The sequence below is a fragment of the Canis aureus genome, chromosome 37 (assembly GCF_053574225.1).
Source record: "Canis aureus isolate CA01 chromosome 37, VMU_Caureus_v.1.0, whole genome shotgun sequence".
In the NCBI taxonomy this organism is placed as follows: Eukaryota; Metazoa; Chordata; class Mammalia; order Carnivora; family Canidae; genus Canis; species Canis aureus.
This window is the reverse complement of record NC_135647.1, coordinates 11,954,926-11,975,665: the sequence shown is the minus strand read 5'-3', so window position 1 is coordinate 11,975,665 and position 20,740 is coordinate 11,954,926. Positions and strand designations below refer to the sequence as shown.

General features: G+C 45.6%; 1 protein-coding gene and 1 long non-coding RNA gene across 4 annotated transcripts in view; one reads left to right on the top strand and one right to left on the bottom strand.

Moving 5' to 3' along the window:
* JARID2 (jumonji and AT-rich interaction domain containing 2) overlaps nt 1-20,740 on the top strand; it is a 260,932-nt gene that overhangs the window by 202,939 nt on the left and 37,253 nt on the right. For all 3 annotated transcript variants that reach the window (XM_077885784.1, XM_077885786.1, XM_077885785.1), the window contains one exon: nt 8,752-8,928. In XM_077885784.1, coding sequence (XP_077741910.1) covers nt 8,752-8,928 — 177 coding nt within the window. The remainder of the gene's footprint in view (nt 1-8,751; nt 8,929-20,740) is intronic.
* On the bottom strand, nt 8,565-11,649 carry LOC144306347 (uncharacterized). The gene is made up of 2 exons (XR_013373415.1): nt 11,508-11,649; nt 8,565-9,002 (listed from the first exon to the last, which is right to left on the bottom strand). It is a non-coding gene; the product is annotated as an uncharacterized LOC144306347 (long non-coding RNA).

Here is a 20,740-nt window from a genome sequence, read left to right as displayed (position 1 = left end):
ACCAAGCAATCTTCCATCGCTGACAGGTGACTTAATCTGCTATAAGCCTGTTTCCTCATTTATAAAGTGGGTAGGTGGTGTCTGGCTCCCTGTTGCTGTGGAGTCATCCTAAAGTTACCGGGTGTTAGATAGGCCCAGCCGATGACAGTGGTGGTCATCCCAATACATGGAGTTTCCCCAGGAGGTAAACTGGGATTTGAGATTTAGTTAGGAAGGAATCTTCTGGAAGACCAGCAGAATAGACAAGATTGCAGGTAGCCCGCCCAGCAAGTTTTTTTCTAAAGACAGTTGCTGGCCTTATTGACAAGGAGCACATATGTGGATAGAGTACTGGCTTTGGGTATTGAGGACTATAAATTGTAAGTAGGGCAAATGCAGAAAGCCTGGGGTGGTTTAGAGGTCACAGAATGAAAGGGGATTAACCTGCTAGAAAGCAATTAAGTAATCCTCCAATTGCAAGGAACACTTTGGCGCTCATAATGAACTTCGTTGAGCAAAATGGGAATGCTTTTACATTATGTGAGATCTTTGGGGAGGAAGGTACATTGTCGCAGTGGTACACAACTTTTTTTGATGGTTCCTTCTGAGATAGGTCACAGAGAGAGGTAGGATCCAGAATGGTATTCTCACCACCCCAAGGGCTAAAGTGTGGCCCCCCTCTCTATTCTGCAGATCAGACCAGCCTTCTATGCTTCGTTTTCCAGTTGAGTCTGTGTTACAGGGCTGAGCTCTGCTGAGCAAGCAATTTATTTGCCAGGATAGTTTATCAGGCTAGTTAGGAAGAAATATGGAAACCATGGAGTTCTTTAGCACTGAGGAGGGGAAGGATGGATCCCTTTTAATTGCACTGTGACAAGATATTTTGCTTGCAGAACTGGCCCTGCTCCAGGCCAGCTGGCCTCTGACCAGGCTGTGCCCTCCCTGAAGATAAAGCAGGCTCCCTTTTCCCCACCAGTGGCTCCTGGCACTGATTCAGTGGTATTCCTCACAATTGTCTCTGGTCTTCTTAATTTCTAGAGGTTCTCTTAGTATCTCCTGTCTTTTTCCCAATCCATTTAGAGAAGGTAGATGGGGGGACAACTTTAAGTCAGGACAGTTCTGTTTGCTGATGTGCACATCATTATTCTAAGACCACTAATGTCCTCAGTATTGTTAACCTTAAAACTCAATTATTTTACCAGCAGAAATGGACTTACTTGGGGGTAGCAGGAAATTGCAAATCAGGCATACAAACCACAGCCTACCATCAAGCAAACCCAACAAAGAAGAATGTTTTGTGGAGGCGGAAGTGGGAAGGGGTTACTTTGCATGAAAGTCCTTTGGGGAAGAACAAGAGTTCACAGTGGGGACCATTTCTCAGGGGCTGAGCAGCAGGGATGGTGGATTTCTTACAGGCCATGCAGTAAACATCTGTCCCTGTGGGGGTCTGTTTTCTGTTGGGGCCTGAAAATGGACACTTGTTACTGTAATTTACATGGATGGTGTACCCGGTTACCCTCTAGCCTCTCCACTCTAATCAGGTCTCCTTTTATTAATTTTCACAGTATGCATGTCATCCCCCAGGCAAGGTGACCCTGTTCAGTGTTCAGTGTCTGTTAGGATTTGTGGATGTTCTGCATGATGAAGAGAGAAAAGATGTTGGTATTCAGAGTGGCTGTGTGACCATGATAAAGCTACTTTCTAACTTGCTTCCACTACCAAATTTGATGGGTAGGTTAGGGGTAGTATGTATGTTCTGCTGTATGTTCTGTATGTATGTATGTATGTACGATCTGTATGTTCTGCTGTATGGCGTGATCTGTGTGTCCATCTGAGACAGAGCCAGATGGACACAAGCCCTCCTTGTGTTTGGTTGGATATGTATTTATGTATGTTTGAAGCCATGTTGTATAGATCACCTGGGAAATACTTTAAAGGGAGGGTTCCCGCTGTCAATTAAAAGATCGTGTCTTCTGCTGCTACAGGCAGATCAGCGGGAGAGACAATTGTGGCGGGGGGGGAGGGGGCGGGTGTGGGTGGGAGGAAAAGTGGTTCTCGCTGCTGAGTCTGCTGCTGAGTCTGTTGGGTTAGGGCTCAGGCAGGTAGGATACGTGCCCTCACCTTGGGGAAGTTCCTAGCTGTGGGATCAGATCGGCACAACTGGCTGCACATGTGCCTAGGCCTGTACCCAGAGGAGCACGCCCGAGAAAACGGAGGAGGAACGCATGGGAAAGACTGGCCCGGTGGTGAGCTGTCACCACTTCCTCCCTGTTCTTACAAGACCTTCATGTGGCTGAAGGTTTCCAGCTCTTACTTGGCATTTACTCACTCACTGCCAGTTCCAGAAATCTTAACTGTTGAGTTAGTTCACTTAGTTGGTTATATTCTCCATTCCTGTAGATTATTGTTCTCAATCTCCTTGATTTCCCCATTCTGGAAAGCAGATGGGAAATAAGTTGCTTTTGTTCCTACCTACGTGAACTTACCTGACAGACTGATTTTATAGTTCTGAAGTTTCTGTCAGTGAAGTCGAGAATTGAGCCTGATGTCGTATCAGTGCTTTTGCGTACATGACCTCATATCCTTTGATAAGACCATATACCAGGACAGTTGGTATAGCTGAAGACCTCATCCTCACTGTGCAGACACACAAACCGGAGTCTCACAATGAATAGGCACGTGACTCCTGACTTCATTCTAGAATTTTGGATTCCATGGAGGGTCTTCTTCAGTGATTCGGATTTGCACATAATAAGAACAGCCATCTCAGGATGGAGTCCCACTGCATAGGCAGCTCCTTATCCCGTGAGGAATTAGGGGTGCCTTTTGAATTGGGCCTTTGGCCCGGTGGGCTCTCCCCGCTGCCCTACTGCACGTGTCTCTGGTGGTGCCAGAAATGGCTTTAGCTCAACGGTTTAAAATTTTATTGTAATTTTAATTACCCTTCCTTTAACACAAGTGGTACTCGTTTTCTACTGATAGAATATAGGGATGAACGTTGGGTCACTTTCCAGAAAACAGCACGTGGAAAAGCTGGGTATGGCAGATAATCTTAGGGCACCCAGAAGTGTGAAGTTTGGGAACTCGTGCTGTGAATTCTTCCCACCTGGTAAATTCTAAAGGCCGACCTGGAGGAGACCAAAGACACACTGCCATTCCGTGTGTTCTGGTTGTCCCACAGCCTTTTTGTCCCACATTCGGTGTGCTTGGTGTTCCCTGCAGGGGGAACCGGAGTATGCAGGATCGGAGACTTCCGATCTGTCCGGGTCACTGGCTCCTAGCCTGGCGCCTGCTGCGTACGTGGTGAGGTGAATGACCCCAGGCAATTGCCACCGCGGTTTTTTCTGACTCTCCCACGTAGGCGATTTGAGCTTTCCTCTACCTCAGGAGATCCGTAAATAACTATCCCTCTGTCCTTCCCCCTACTCAGCCCCTTCTAGTTCACGCTGAAGTTTTTGCTGTAAAATTTCATATGGTAGTGGGGCCTGGCTGCTTTTCATTCTATGTATGTATCCCCAAAAGATCAGTCGAGGAAATGCCAACCCAGTGGGCCAGCCAGGTTTATTAGGTCAAGCTACGGAATTTGATTCTCTAGCTAAATGACTGCGTGCAGGGAATCCCTGTAGGGTCTTTCCAAAATAGAACTGAGCTATGTTTAGCTTGTTAAGATAAAGAACTGGTCGGGGGAGGGAAGATAATGGGAAGGAGGGCTTGTATGTGTACATGATTATGATTCATGGAGAAGAATCCAATTTTATAGAAACCACAGCCCAAATTAGAGAAAGCAAGCTTTTGGATTAAAATGATTTCTGTTGTGGTTGTAACATACCACAGTTTGATTTTTGTCCAGATGAAAACATTTGGTTTTCACTTCAGTAAATATTGTGGAGACATTGCCAGCTAATTCTGAAAAGTAATGAAATACGGCTTTGGCAAAGCACACATGCATTCTGTACTCCCGATTCCACTTATCTGATCCAAGTTCAGATTTTTTTTCTACATTTGCTAATGCACTTGAATAATCAGAAGAGAAAAATCTGCCTGTAATTTTAAGAGAAAACTGTATATGCTCAATACACATTTATGATGTATTGGGTATAAAAACTCCCTCTCCTCTCCCCAAATATCCTGCACATTCCTTAAATCTTTGGAAACCTTCACCTTTCAAGAATTCCATCTCTAGGACTATAGTTTGTAAGGGAGACAGGCTGTATAATTCTGTGTGGTAAACTAGCCTTACTCTGTTGTTAATTAACATCACGGGATGACACTTGTCTCTCAGTGTGATGAGACCACCCTGAGAACAGCAGGGCAGAGCTCAGAATGGAGGGCTGCTGAGTGCTCTCAGAGACCTCTGGTTTTCCTGTCTTTGCTGGTGGTGTATGGCAGGTGGCTGGTGGGCCCTGTTGTGGAAAGGGAAGATCTCTGGGAAAGCTTTTTTGTGTTGTCAAACCACCCAGCCCCCTATTCCCTGTCTTCATCCCGGTGGCTCCAGTCCTGTTTTCCTGAGCACTACACCCACAGTGAGCTTTCCCAGTGTCTGCCTCAAGGGACGTTTGGAGTAGAGAATTTTCCCTAATAAATTCCCTAGAGATGAAGCTTACTTCTTGTGTGCCAGGATCTATAAGTTGCTTTACTGTTTTCGATGAAAACATTGAAAGCATATGTACTCTTCTCTTTTCAAATGCTGACTTAGCTGACTTAGCTTTCTGTGGACTCTGCGTCAATATGATTATATAATACATTCACCCCTCTTAACCTGGCGAATGTTGGATAATTTTCACTAGTGACAAATAACTCAGACTGTGTTAGGGATTTTAAAATGCCCTTCCTTCATCTTTTTTTTGTGTCTAGCAGGTTCCTCTTTCTTTAATCAGTAAATTACATAATCGAGCTTGAATCTAGGCTAAGAACAAATGTGTCCTATGCAAACACCTTTAACCAGTTGTGGTTCCTTTTTGTTTCCTTTGCTTATATATGTAAAGTTGTTATATGGTTATTCTCCAAGTATTAGCATATAACAGTATTTCTCTGTCACCTTGATTAATTTTAGCATGACATGAAATAACAGGATAATTTACCGGTTTTGTCTCCATGCGAATGAAAGCTCCTTTTGCTCTTGGCCAATTCCCCCCTGGTTTGTCCTGATCTGAATGCTAGCTTTGCAAATGGACATGCCAGCAGGGTCTTGGAACAATTCCATACAGCAGCCACATAGTGACAGAGTACCGGCTCTGTTGGGTTTAGTGTTTTCTACTTGCTTCGGTTAGACTATGAAGTTTAGTGAAATGGAAGAGCACGAGGGTACCCAGGAACATTCGGGAGGTCTGTTCTTCATGGGCAATAGCAAATGGTTCACGAGGCTGCTCCCAGTGGACAGGTTACTGGTTGGCAGTGGCCTTGTGAACACAGGCCACCTAAAGGATGGTAAGGCCATACCCAGGAGGAGCTGGGTTGTGTTGAGTGGCACCTGCAGGGGGGAGCCTTGGTACAAGCTGAGGATGTGATCTACAGGCATCATTTTGCCTTGGAGTAATTGGCTGACATGTCCGCCCCGCTCCCACCCCTAGGTTCATTATTACTGAGTATTGAGCCTTTCCCTTCCGCTTACCACTTCTCTCAAAAGCATTCCTTCCCTTTCTCATATTGGCCTCTCCGTTCCTCATCTGGTTTGAGAACCCATTGTTACCTTCTCTTCGATGATGCTTAGCCTCTGGGTCCAGATCAGCCATCCTGATGAGAAGCACACGCCCCTCTGCATGTATCACTGAGTTCCGGAACTCAGGGCAGGTGGACTCCTTCCCCACCTGACTGCAGAGCCAGCTTCCCCAGGACTTGGTGGCAGTTGGAGTTTCAGTGTGAGGATGCTCCTCAGAGACACCCTGTCCTCGAATTCTTCACATCTTAACCTGTGTCTTGTGTTAGTCTCTGACTTTCTTCTAGAATGCCTGGGAGGTTAGAGCAGTTGATTTGTATTTGCTGAGAAGCTGCCAGAACAGATGGATTCAAAAGATTGGTTATTTGCTGCCCTCGTGGAAGAAATGGCCCTATGTGCCTTCTTTTAGGAATATTAACGAAACTTAGATGCTTCTAGACACCTTCTCCATTTTAGTTCTTGGGAACATAACTGCGTTCACCCCGTTCTTTCAAAATCTTGAGTAGGAGGAAATGGGATAGTTGGTTCATGCTACTCACCCAAGGTTTGGGTGTTAAAAAATCCTCAACAGATTCTGTTAAGCGGAAGTTAACGCTTTGTTTTTCATATGTTGCACTTGGATTTTTAGCTGATTCTTTTTGAAACCTAGACCATGTTTATCCATGTTACTCCATCACCCCCAATCCCCCCCGCCCCCCAAGTGACTCCTCTATGGTCTTGGCTGCAGAGTTTGCTGCATTTCCTGCTGGGAGAGGAGACCCTGGAGGACTGGAGGGACTGGCTGAACAGCCCCACCAGCATATTCCTTCCCCTGCTGGCCCCTGGTGGGTGGTGGAGTCCACGGGGAGCTGCAGGCTCTCCACACTCAGGCTGTACTCAGGCTGGTCAGAGTATCCATGATAGAGCTCTTCTTCACAAGAAATCAGACATGGGTAATTTAATATGGAAGGAACTTGAAGAGCTGATTCACTTGTTCCCTCTCATTTTGCTGAAGAGGGAAGTTTAATGATTGAGTCTGGAGCTTCCAAGAATTAAAGGTCCTTGCTAGGTCTGTCCAAACAGCATGTAACACGTTGCCTTACGTCATGTTATATGCTAGGATGAGTAGGAGCCTGGCAAACAAACGTTTGTCTGTCTCATGAATGCTAAGGTATAGTTTGTCCTGCTTTGTCTAAAGTACTTATACAATTAGATTTGGTAACAAAAGATCCACCAGGATTGGTTGACTACGGAGGCACCCACCGTGTACACAGCGGTGAGTGGTGAATCCTAATTGCCGACTCTGTGTTGGGGACTGGGAAGGGCACGGTCCCCTCTTTTCCTCGTCACTCTTGTTCTAGCCATGAAACCATTTTAGAACAAGTATAGGTATGTTGTTCCAGGGGAAATATGGCTATTTTTTTCTTTTTTCTTTGTCTGTAGCTCCTGGTTTATAAGAACCTTCCTTCCATTGGAAACCTTTTTTTTTTTTTTTTTTTTTAAAGATTTATTTATTCATAGAGATGCAGGGAGAGAAAGAGAGGCAGAGACATAGGCAGAGGGAGAAGCAGGCTCCATGCAGAGAGCCTGACGTGGGACTCGATCCAGGGTCTCCAGGATCACACCCTGGGTTGCAGGCGGCGCGAAACCGCTGCGCCACCGGGGCTGCCCTGGAAACCTGCTTCTAATTGGAAATGATCAAAGGGGAGGTGACCAAGGGTAATGACTTTTGTCAGACCATAGCCAACTCTGTTCTGCCATTTACATCCTTTTGGAGTTTCGTTTCTACCCAGTGGTGTGAGTGACCCACATAATTTTCGAGGTTCTTAAAACTCAGAAAAGGTCGTGACAGCAATAGAAAGAAGGGGGCTTGGTGGTGCCTGTGTGGTCTTTGCATTTCTGCAAGATGGGTATTGGATTTGCCACTTCTGCTCCCTGATACACGCCTACTTGTTCCCGGGTCCTTGTTTAATTGCGTGGCTCAGAAGCTGGACCAGGATGGTTTCAACCTTTGTGCCTGAAGTTAGAGATCTCCTTTGGGAAGGAGAGCGGATTGATCACTTGTGTCTTTGTTGATACACTGGAGTGTGCGCTCATTCGCAGGAAAGCAGCCCATAGGAGAAATGAATTTCACACTTAATAGTTCTACTTGGTTGTAGCTCTCCCCAAAATACTTCATGCTTAAAAAGATTGACGTTGCTGCTAGAAATTAATTTGGGAGATTTTCTCTGGAATTTTAAGCAGCCCCTAGTCCTAAACAATAACCAGTGAGTTGAGGGATCTTCTAAATTGTCACTGTTTGATAAAGAAGGGCTATGCTGTGCGTCTCTGTAACATTGAGCCTTATCTTCTGGTGTTGCTGCTTTATCTTAAATTCAAAAAATGAAACATTTGGGGGCATGAGTAGAAGATTAAGGTGTAAAAGGACAGGGATGTGAGGTTTTTCTCTTAGGAGGTTTTTTATTTTGTTTTTAAATCCATGTTTAGTCTTGTATTGGAATTTATTTTAATAATTTTACATGCTATTAACCTGATAATGATATCAAAGTAGCTTCGAAATGTACTATGATTTTTGGTGATCCACATCTCTTATTCTCCTCAATGTGAATACAAGACCGTTATCTTATAAAGGAAATGTCATATTCTGCTATTCTGCCTGGTGTGTCTTTCATTTTTGAATTCATTTGCTTAAATTCATGGAATCTAGTAGGTAAAATGCATGCCTCAGAATAGGCCCGTTCTCTCTTCCTTGACGTTGTAAGTAGGTGTTTTTAATATTACTGATTTTTCCTCCTCCCTTGCTTAATTCACTTCTTGGTGGTTGTCAAAACTTACCCCCTCCCCACCCCCCACCCCCCCAATGATTCATATGAGATTTAAAATTTTTGATTTGTTGTGTTTGGTGGATGGCATCATCCTCCTACTGGGGGGGATTTTTGCTTGAAATCCATTGAAAGGACACAGATGGAGTTTTATTTCCTGGGGGATTTTGAAAAATAAAAGTGGCAGTAGAAATGAACAGCTTTGTTTTATCTGCTCAGGCATGAGGATTTAGGTTTGTACCTTAATAAATGTCTCTACGTGTAATGCCGAGGACCCAGGCCTGTGCTCACAAGCCGTCTTCTTCAACCCACCAGGTTCTCCTGCGCTGCCCAACAGCATGGTATATTTCGGAAGCTCTCAGGACGAGGAGGACGTCGAGGAGGATGACGATGAGACGGAAGACGTCAAAACAGCCACCAACAATGCTTCATCTTCATGCCAGTCAACCCCCAGGAAAGGAAAAACCCACAAGCACGTTCACAACGGGCATGGTAGGTCCATTCTTGATTTGTGGTAAAAAATGCTAGCATCTACAGCTTGGACCGAGAGAGCTGGAATAGGTCATCTGTTGAGATAGAAAATGAAGATGAAGGCTGCGTAGCTGATTGATGGGTTCTGGACATTTCTGTAGATGCCAGGCACTAGCGGGGCAAAGAGGTGAGTACAATCCAGTGCAGCTGAGTATGTTCTAGATGAACAGATGGTTAAGACATGGATGTGGATATTCTTGCATTGTGGAGGCGATGATCAGTCCTGTAAGAGCTGCAGATAATGGGATTTGGAAGAGGAAGAGATCACATCCAAACAGGGATGGCCAAGAAGATCTCTTGGAAAATCTTTTGTCATCACCTTAAAATTACTGCGATTTTAGTGGGTGGAGGTCACGTAAAAAGAAAACCATTACTGAGCATGTGGAATCAAGTAAATGCACATATGTTATAAACCAGGCTGATTTTTTCCCCCCTTGAGTGCTACAGTGTGTGGGAGGAGGACAGGAATGAATATCAGTGAGGAATCCACTTAAGTCAGTTAGCCGTTGAAAATGTTCAGTGGCTTTTCAACAAGAAAGTGACTTAATTGGGGTTGTGCTCTGAAAAGATAGAGCTGGTATCAATTGTGAGGATTACATAAAGTGAAGCTACCTGAGGAAGCGGGGAGCATATGAGAAGGCTGGAATTTTAGATCATGGCCTGGCCAGAGGTAACAAGGTACCGGGAGTTCCTCATGGCATTATAGCTGGGAGAATGAGTGGGTGGGAGAGAAATGTGGCAGGAGTAGGGCTGGTAGGAGGACTTGGACCCACTGGGAAAGTAGGCAAGAAAAATAGGCCAGGAGAGGAGAGTCAGGCATGGAGTTTGGGGACCAGGAGGTATTATGGCCATTTTCTGTTAGGATGCAAGGTGTCCCATTCATTTAGGGCTCAGAGACCCCTTGAGGTAGCCAGCCCCTGTCAGGGGCAGAAAACCAGTGCTGTCAGTCAGTGATGGAGGCAAAGGAAGATGTCTCCTTCTTTCCCTCCAGGGCCGTGCACTGAGCTCCCATTGTGTTTTTGGATTTCATGGGCAATAGAGGCTCCGGCCAAGCACAGGCTAGATGGGATAGGGAGGTGTCTGGCTTTCACCATTGTTGAGCATATCTGCTTTGTCATTGTAACAATTATTTGTCCTGCCTCTTGATTAGGACTGTGTTTAGGAGGCCTGCAGGTATAGTAGAGGATGTGACCCTCTTTTTAAGAACTTAAAGTTGGGGAGATGAGGTTAATACTCGCAGTATAGAATACAAAATGATGACCTCACTTTGTCTAACCTTTGAACAAGGTTCCCCCCTGCAGCTGTGATCCTCAGGAAGTCTTGATAGTTGGAAGAGAGCTATGGATATGGGTTGGAATACGGGTGTAGGTATATAGATCAACTTGGCCATGGCCATTCATGAACCATGGCATGTGGCCTGGTTGTGGGATGCTTGTCCCACCTGTGTGTTGGGACATTAGGACAGGATATTACTCTACAGAGTCACAGGGAGTGGCTGAATGGAGTTGATAGCATGCCCTGCTGGTCAGGAGGAACAGTTCCAGTGTGGAGAATGGGAACCGGTAGATGGTCTTAGATGTGGAAATGAGATAAAATTAGATCAAGTTCAGAATGATTCCTTCAGTAGGCGAGCTGTCTGAAATGAAAAGAGAGATGACGGGTGTTCAAGGAGCCCAGCCAGGAAATCACCTTTGGGGACGGAGGAGGGGCTAGACGTAGGGAACAGACAGTGGTTCACATGAGCGCAAGGGCGATTGGAAGCAAAGGTGAGCAGCTTTTCACTGCTGCCTGGAGAGCCAGGGCTGGAGGTAATAGAAAAGGAATTAGGAAGGGAGGTGATTTGGCGGTAGTTAAGAACTTTATTATCTACCGAGTTTGCAGCGATGGTGAGAGAGAGAACTCCAGAGAACATACTGGAAATGTATCATCCTGGAGCTCCTGGCTGGTGGAGTCAGAGGGGGGTGAGCTTTCTGAGGTAGAATGGAGCTGGAAAGCAGACCTCTGGGGATTTTTTTTTGTTGTTTGAATTCTTGAGATGGTATTTTCTGTTTTTACTTTTGATTTAATATGAGTTGAGAGTAAATGAACAAGACATGAAATTAGACTCCTCTTGGTTGGTCTCTGTGTCCATATGATAGAAATATATTTAATTAAGATAGGATATCAGAGTGGTTCCTTGATACTATTTTATATTCTCTCACTGTGTTGGGGTGGGTGAATTCATCCATCTTTTAGGGTTTCTGGACCCAGTTCCAGCATGGGCAGGTGAGTTTCCCCTTTCCTCCAAAACATACCATCAGTTCTTGGTCATCATCAGGGTCCTGAGAATTAAACTCCACTCCAACACTGCCTGTACAGAGATTGCATCAGATTCCACAGGTGAAGGGCTAAGTCCTGGAAGACTGCCCCTCATCCCCCCTCAGATACACCACGATGTTACATGGACTTCTGATCCACCAGCTACACACTGGAGGTTCTAGCAACCTCCCCTCAGGTTTGATTGTGTTAGTGTGGCTCACAGAACTCAGGGAGACACTTACCTTCACTAGTTTGATAAAGGATATGATAAAGGATACAGGTCAAAGGCCATTTGGAGGCTGAGGTATGGGGATAGGGCACAGAGCTTCCACGCCCTCCCCATGCCCACCACTCTCTGCATCTCCGTGGTCTCCTAGGCCAGAAGCTCTTAGAACCCTATTGGGGTTCTATGCAGGTGACATCATAAAGTCATGATTGACCAAGTCATTGGCCATTGGCTGATCCTCGTCCAGCCCCTCTCACCTTCTCAGAGGTCAGGGGGTTGGGGCTGAAAGTTCTAGTCCATTGCTCACATGGTTGGTTCTGCTGGTACTTTCCAAAGGGTCCCCCCACTAAAAATAATAGAAGACCTCAGTATCACTCTCAACGCTTAGGAAATTCCGGGGTTTGGGGAGCTGTGAGTCAGGAATCATGAGTGAGAGCTAAATTTTTTTTTACAGATTTTATTTATTTATTTGAGATACAGAAGAGAGCACGAGTTGGGGAAGGGGTAAATGGAAAGAATAACCAGGTAGACTCTGAGTGGGAAGCCCAATATGAAGCTTGATCTCATGACCCCTGAGATCAGGACCTGAGCCGAAACCAAGGGTCGGACGCTTGACAGACTAAGCCACCCAGGTGTGCCCCTCCAATACATATCTTAATGACCAAATATAGATTTCTTATAAATCACACCATTGCAGTCAAATCTGGTGAATTAATCCCATGTCTGCTTTTCCACTTGCAGTTGGGTCCTCACTTCCTTCTTTTCAGCTTGCTTGAACTTGCTGGTTCACTAGGCATTTTTCTCAATGATTCACCTTCCAGTGTCAAAAGTTACCCTCATTCACTGTGCACCGAGCTTACTGTAATTTCTTTTTTCAAGATTTTATTTATTCACAAGAGACAGAGAAGCAGAGACAGGCAGAGGGAGAAGCAGGCTCCCTGCAGGGAGCCTGATGTGGGACTTGATCCTTGGACCCTGGGATCATAACCTGAGCCGAAGCAGATGCTCAACCGCTGAGCCCCCTGGAATTCTTTTTTCACGTGAGCTGCAGAGTGTTGAAGGGGCAGCAGATACCTGGTTGCATTGTAATGTTTCATGAAGGTTGAAGATGAGGTGAGGGAATTGAGTGACCTTTTCTGAGGGAAGCAAGTAATGACCACGGTCACTGCCATTAGGAGTCAAGGAAAGAAATGTACACTTATCTATAGATACACATATCTGCATGTATACACAGAGTAGACTTCTGATTTTTTTTAAAAGTCAGGAGATTGTTCTGTTTTAAATAGTTAACGTGTGAGTGAAAATTACATTGTGGCCACTGTAAAAAGGGTTTTAAGGTTCACTTTGGAGATTCATGTGTTGAAATAATCTGGGGTTCTTTTTGTATAGGGAATTTTAAGTCTCTCGGATAGGGGGCTGTGGGGGGAACAGTGTGTGTCTTTGGACGTAGTGGAGGGGGTGCCTGAACTGAGCACCCACACACCCCTTACTGTCTTTTCTGCTTGTGCTCTTGCATTCTCTTCCTTCTTCCCCAACTGTGCTGGCTTCTCTGGAGATACAGTGCAAGATAGAGGGGCAACAAGGAGCCTGCCCAAACCAGCTGGGCTTCACTAGGGCGCCAACTGCGCCCATTCCTAAAGACACACTTCCCACACTTTCCTTGATGACACTTGTAGAAACCAAAGGTGCAAGGCCCATGATTTCCTCTCTGCATTAATTCTAATAAATGCTGGTTCCTGTGCATCTACTTCTGATGACTGTTTTCTTCATTATGGATCCTACGTACATCTCTCTCTTCTTAAAATTGTATTTCATATAGTGTGTGTGACTGTGTGCTATAATCTACAGTGTATATATATATATATATATATATATATATATATATATGTATTTGTTTTCTAGGGAATGAAGTTTCTTTTGGGAGGAGGACAATTAAGACAAAGGGCCCCCACTGTGAAGTCTCCCAAAGTGGTTGGCTTACAGCGTTCATTAGATTGAGTTTCCTCCATGATCAACTTGTCCCCCCAACCTCCAGTCCTTTGTCTTTGTGATTATGTCAGTTTTTGAGCTGGGAAGGGATCAGCTGCAGTTTCAAAGGTTTGCCTTTGGGTTCAACTCCAGTAGAGTCCCAGAGCCCATTGTAGTGAGAACCCATGATGCTCTGTACCCACCTAACAATGGGGGAGAGATGTTGGAGAGAGAACTGTGGGCCCAGGTGATCTGTCCTTGTGTGTAGGGGTCTGCCAGATGGCAGTCCCTCCTGCAGGGCCATAGTGTTGTGTGAAGCCCTGGCCTCATTCATGGGGTCTCTCAGTATGGGATGTGTTCATTTCCACAGCAGCCACTCCTCCTCTGTGGGCATTTCCCTCTGGAACTCAGTTCTCTTGCTCTTTGGTAGCCCCGTAGAAAAGTAGGAATTTGTATTGTGTCTGAGTTGGTACTGTTGTCGCCATGGGCTTGGAGACCTTCCACATCCTTTTATATTCTAAACAAACATGGTTGTTAGCAAAGTTATTCTACGGTGAGGTGTTCAGAAGGCCAGACACATCAAACCAGAGGTACCACTATATCATCTCCACTATAACCTCTCCCGCAAAATTAGTTTGTGAGTTGTTGGCAAATGTGAACGCCTGTGAGTGTTAGAGAAAGATCTTGTTTGCTTATTTCTGAAAATGTTGTATTTGTGGAGGATTTGGAAGGGAGCTCTGGAAATCATTTCACGGGGGAAGTGTTGAAACACAGTCTTAGCCTTATTGAGGGCAAGATCTTGCCATATTAACTAACAACTTACAGAATTTTATGGAGTTAATTTTTGTGTCATACATAAGTTTAACTTATGTACACATAGAAAACATGCAGAAGACCTTGCACTAGTTGTAGTGCTTTTGGAAGATAACCGAGATAAAAAAGGAATCTGGACCTTTCCCCCAAGGAGCTGATGGTATGGGACACTCCTTGGAGAATCCATCAGAAACTACGACATTTCAGGCTCTTCTGCGTGTGTTTTTCTGATCACACAGGCTTAATGTCTGGTCTGTCTATGACCTCTTTGTCACTTAGTGTTTCTCACTCCCTTGCTGTTTCTTCTGATGTGTCCCCCTATTGGGCCGTGCCATCTATTTTATGACTTTGAGATGCCTTCCTCACATCCAGGTTCAAACATCCTCCATAGAAAGGAGCCGTTCGGTACCAGCAGCCAAGGTACTCAAGTCTTTGGACTCTGTTACGAAGTAATGTTCTGTAGTTTCTGGTATATGTTTGACAGGGTTTGTGAATTTTGTTTTCCCTTCTTGGCATCTGAGCACCAAATCTTTTGTAAGGTCACACGGAAAGACAACAGAACCAGAGATTTAGCATCAGGGAACCCTTTAATGCAGACAGCCGGGCCTTCTTTCTCTCCCTGCCTCTCTCTTTCCCAACCTTCCTGAAATTAAGCACTTTCCTTGGCACAGGTACTCAGTGATCACATTTGCAGTTTGGAAAGATAAACTAGGACAGCGTTTTGAGGGACAGGTCGTGCACAGCTTGGAGGCAGAAATAAAAAGAGACCCGTTGAGAGATTGCTCACCTAGTGCTTATGTGAGCCTGAGGTTTTCATCTAGGTGCCACAGGATCGAAATGGAAAGGTTGCGTTGGGCAGATGGTTGACACACGGGGATGGCTGGCCTGTTGTCAGTGGAAGTATAGATGCATTTGGAAATGTGTGCAGGTACGTTTGCTGTCCACCTGTGATGCTCCGTGGGGCATCCTCCTGGGGAAGGGCTGTGAGTGGATTAGGTTGAGTTCCTACTCTGGAGTCACCCTGGCTTATGCCAGCTGAGTTAAGTCAGCCTTTGACCTTTCATGTTGATGCGGTAGATGCAGCAGGAGGAGAGAAAGCACAGTGCTCCCAAGCCCAGGCTTCGGCTTGTGACCTGCTCGGCTTTCAGGTCTGCCAGCAACATTTGCTAGCTGCCTCTCTTTGAGCAAGTTTCTTCACCATTTTTTTAGCCTCAGAGCCCTCATCTGGAAGAGGGGGAGCAAGTGAGGTCTGGAGGTTCTTCCTTAGCTGTGTATGTAGCCACGTTCATAGTTAGTGGGTGATTTCTCTGACTCATTTTGGTAGGTGGTCTCACACATCTGCATTTCTGTGTAAAGATGTGATTTGAGAGCTGTTTCCCAGGCATGACAAGAAGACTATAGAGGTTTCAGGACATGTTTGTCTACATTATCTCCATCTCCTGTACATGCATCCTTGTGAAGGGGTTGGGGCGGGGAGTGGTCTTGCTTTACGGTAGAGGACATGGAAGTTCTGAGGTCCTAACACCTATCATCATAGGTGGCAGGCAGATTGCAGCCAAGAGTCGAGGTTTTGGAAATGCTGCCAGCCCCCTGCAGGATTCTGCATCAGGGAGAGGGGAACATTGATGTTAAGTGATGCGCAGTCTGTGTTGTGATGATGGAGGTGACTCCTGTCTGGTAGGCAGTGTCTGAATGCCAGCCCCACCAGCTGCTGTCTGAGGTACACAGCTCTGCTCTGGTCTCCACTTGTGCTGCCGCTTGGTTGGCTTTCGTGTCCTTGGCAGCCAAATGATTAAAACTTAAACGGTGGCAGTGCTTTTCTGTGAGGCCAGTGGAAGGGAGGAAGTTGAAGCCAGCCTCAGAACGGTACGTGCTGTTAGCAATGCTCCTCCAATTTCAGGTGACCCAGAGGAAGATGAATGGTTTTGTTGAAAAAAAGAAAAGTCAAAAGAGCCCACAAGTAAAAAGAAAAAAAAAAAAGAGAAGTCCTCTTTGGAGAAGGCCAGTTTCAGCCAATGTTGTAGAGGAACATGGGGCTTTCTCTCTCTCTCTCTTTCTCTTTCTCCTTCTCTCTCTCTATCTCTCCTCCCTTTCTCTCATTACCTGGTTAGGTGAGCTGCCTCACCCTATCCATTCTCCATCCTCTCTCATATTAAGGAGGCAGGTGATAAGGAAACCACCTGCCATCAGCAGTTTATTAAAGCAAGTCCTGGTGATGATTGGGAGTCTGTCCTCAGGCAGGAGAATGTGAAGATATTCCTGCAGGCACAATTTTCCACAGTAGAGAAAGGAGTTCGCAATACTAGAAGCTCATCACTAGCTTCACCTAAAAGCGTTCCAAATAAAATGTAGTGGTCGTTGAAAATGGAATATTCAGCATTGCACAGCTTACCCAGCCATTTCTACATAATTGGAATTATATTGTAAAAGCAGATTGCCCATCACGTGTTTGTTCTTTTTTTCTCCTGTTCAGTTCCTACAAAGGTCTCTATCAGCATCAAATAGTCACCAGGAGCTTCGTGTTGTGCCTCTTGTAAAGATAGCTTTACAAGAATGAGTTCCTGAGGGAGGCATTTAACTTCTCTAATTCTTAATTTCCTCTTCCATGAAGTGAGTAGGATAGAGTAGCTTAGCATTCGTTTGTTCATTTCTATCCCAGCCTTAAGAACAATGTAGTGTACCTGTCTCCTGTCTAGGGATAGTCACCGTTGGGATCTCTTATAATGGCTGGTGGGCATTGCCATGTGTTCAGGTGGATGGACATTTCCGAGATAACACCTCTTTAGCTTGGTGACGATCCCTAACTCAAATTTGGGCCTGGATGAGGGCATCATTATTGTGTGGTCAAGCAGGTCCTCAAAACCGTTATTTTCACATGAGAAAAGTGGAAAGCAAGCTGCGTGTTCATGCTTCTCCATGACTGGGTACTGCTGTCAGAGTGGTGCGTCTCCCTGCCTTTGTGCGCCAAAGATGTCGAGGTCTGTGGGAAGTCCGGCAACACCGGTTTCCTTCCCCAGGAGGATAACCATCGCTCACACATGAGGAAGTAAATGCATGGAAAACAAAATGTGGAATGTTAGCACTTTATTATTAAAGTAGTTTGGCCGAAAGCCCTGATTAGGCCACGTGTCCAGGAGAACAGTTTTATTTGGGCTGCATGAGTTCAAAGAAACCAGAATCCAAACTCCTGATAGTGTCCTGCTTTATCTTGTTTCTCACCAAAAGTTGGACACTGTCCCTCCCCCTCTGCCCCCAGACCCTGAGTGAAGCAGAAGGGGTTTCCTGTGGAGCATGCATGTGGCTCAGGGCATGGAAGCAAGGAATGACACCTGGCCCCACGCACCACCATCCTGCTGTTGGTGTCTGATTGGGCCTGTCTGTGACCATGCCCCTCCCCTGTGGGCGCATAGCCATGACCCCAGCAATCTCCTGCAAGGGCCTGGTGTCCCTAGGCAGATGTTCAGTTTTGCAGACATGACCCCGAACTCTTATGTTCTCGTTTCTAATCCGCTGAGCATCCTCATGGACAATGTGTTTGTTTATTAAAATGCATCATCTGAAGTGACAGACAGCATAACGCGCGTTTGCAGCCCTGGGTTAACACTCCGGGTCACAGTAACGACGCCTTCGGCATCTTCTGGTTCACCAGCTCTTCAGAGTGTCCAGAATCCTCTTCCATATACAGAACCTCACATGATCCTAAGCAGAGAGCCCTTAGGTAATCCCTATCTGGAAACAAAACAACACCATCAAAACACTGCTCTGGGGATATTTATGTTACAAGTTGATACTTGAAATGGCTTAGTTTTTGAAAAGTTCTCCTAACTGGTCATTTTTCTTCCAGCAGGATGAGTCCCGTAGGCTAGAGGCATGAATACATGCGTTTGGAATGAATTTGGCGTCAGTTTTCCTCCCGCTGTCACTGTGGCCAGGCATTCTCCTTCTCCTTTGCAGAGGGGAACTTGGGGAAAGTTCATTGGTCACATGAGCCACGTAGGGTATGTTTTTCACATGCTTTTTTGCCCTTTTGAAAAACGGGAGGAACAGCACGGAGCATCATTCCTCTTCGCGCTTGTCTCTTTCTGAACAGGGACATTTCTCAGAAGACTTTTTAAACAACGTGTCATTGGACTCCCAGCTGGAATGGTTTAATTGCTTTTGGATTCACACCGGGGGCATGTTGTGTGAGGGCCAAAAAGCAGTCATTTGGACGAGTTTACCACATTTCTGCCTTGGAGGTGTATTCCACCCTCTTGGTGTCTGGGCGCTGCGGGGCGGGGTTGGGGTGGGGGGGTGGTGGTGTGCAGGCGGGGCCCGGGTCTCACCATAGCCGCGGGCAGGGAGGAGATGCTCTGCCACCGACAAATGCTGCTTTCTTCGTGGGGTATCCTCTTCACCTCTTTTTTACCTCTGGCAGCTTCATTTTTTTCCCCCTTCCTCCTGTCGGAGGCAAGTGAGTTTCCCCAAAAGTTGGACGATGGGCTGAGAGTGTATTTTAAAGAGCAGTGGTACGTGTGCTGAAGGATGTGTTGCTCACCACCGTCCACTTCTGTATTTAGGGCCACTTGGCATAGTGGTTTGCAAGCATCCTGCTGGCTCTTGTCTTCCCATATAGGGCTGCAACCTTTCTTTGTTTTTGTTTTCTTATCTCTAAAGAAGAATAGGAGTGCCTTTTTCAAAGATTTTTGTGAGCTGTGTGTGTGTGTGTGTGTGTGTGTGTGTGTCTGGTGAAAAAGTGTAGTGTTCCATGCAGGATCTCAGGAACCCATACACACTTAGGACAGTGGGCTGGTACCTCTCCTATCTTAGCGTGGAGATGCCTCTTCCTGGTAATGGCAGAGCTGCTCCGCTCTAGGGTGAAGGGCTTCCACAGATTTCAGTGACAGCCGATAGGCTCAAGCTTCTGGCTCAGATGCCTCCCTAACTGGCTGTCAGAGGGCCAGGTATTTAACCCCCTGAAAATCTTTTTCCCATTTGTAAATAGCTGATAACACGTGGCTTTTTCAATTGGAGTTGGAGAGGGGGAGGTTGGGATGTGGCCACTGATGGGCATAGGGTTTCAATTTGGGGTGATGACAACATTTTAAACTCGTGTTGTGGTAGTGGGTTGCAGGGCTCTGAATATACAAAAACCCATTGGATTGGTCGGTATGCTTTAAATGGGCAAATTACATGATATGCGAATTATAGCTTATTAAAGATAAACAAAAATCTGTTACGACCAAATGAGTGACAGATGCACTTAGCACCGTGCCTGATGCTTGGTGAGTTCTTAAAAAGTGGATGCTGGCCACAGTCCTCTTCCTGGCGTCATACCCCATGACTCTTCTAAAGAATTGGAACACCCTGTGGTTCTGAAAAAATGAATATATTGTATTAGATTTTCAGAATCTTTAATCAGTTTTGTTGTCCAAAATTGACTGGGATGTGTTTATATCATACACACTGTAAATTGAATTGGTGAGCTCTTCACCAAACTGCTCAGGATTTAATATTTTCACTTAATTTCATCTGGCCTGTCTTAAGGGGAGTCTTCATTCGGGAAGATGGGCTGTTCCCAGAGGCTGTAAAATGTGCACATAGGATTCTTGACAATCCTTTGTTTCCTGGCTGGAGGGTGGGTGGAGGTGTTTGTGACACAGTAGGAGCAGATCCTCGGTAGTTATTTGAAGACCCTTGAAAGCAATCCTTATCACAATGCAGATATTCCTATATTTAGTTTTTTTGTAGTGATCTTTTTATTCTGAAACCTACTAGTTCTATAGCTAGTGTAGCTGCTTGTATAGGGGGGTGGGCAGGGAGGTAGAGCCTTCCAAATGAACTCCTGTGCACATTTCCTGGGTGTGTTTCTCCTAGTGTGCTGTGAATACTCAACAGATTTCCTTGTTCAGATCCAGAGGTGGGCCAGAAATCTTATAATTTACTTCAGATGTGGTCAGCTTTTCAGAATTCATCCTCTTAAATGCAGAATTGTTTTAAAACCACAGACTTCAAAACACTGCACTCATTTGTTTTGCATTCCTTCTTTCTGGAGAGTGATAAAGCCTGAAATCCCTCTCCGCCCACTGCCTGCCATCCCATAAGGCCTGTTTGCCCAGATATCCCTCCCTGGGCCCTGCTTTGGCACATTCAGGAATGTAAATGTCTCAGAGCCCCTCTGATGTGGGCATAGGCCGGTCATCGTTGTACTTAGTCTCATCCTGTCCTCAGCTCCTTTGGGGGCCGAGCGGGGCAAGAAACCATTTTTCAATGACAGAACCCACTCATCCTGATTTATGGTCTTTTTGTTGCCCTGGTCTTTATATTCTCGTAAAGGTCCTATGCCATTTTAAACTTCAGTACCAGGAGTTACTAGCAGCATATGCAGGCAACACGTTTACATGGCAAATCTGTCCGACCCCCTTACTTTACATCGTTGCTTATAACTATTTACAGGTTTAGATCCCGGGACCAGTGGCAACCAAGTTT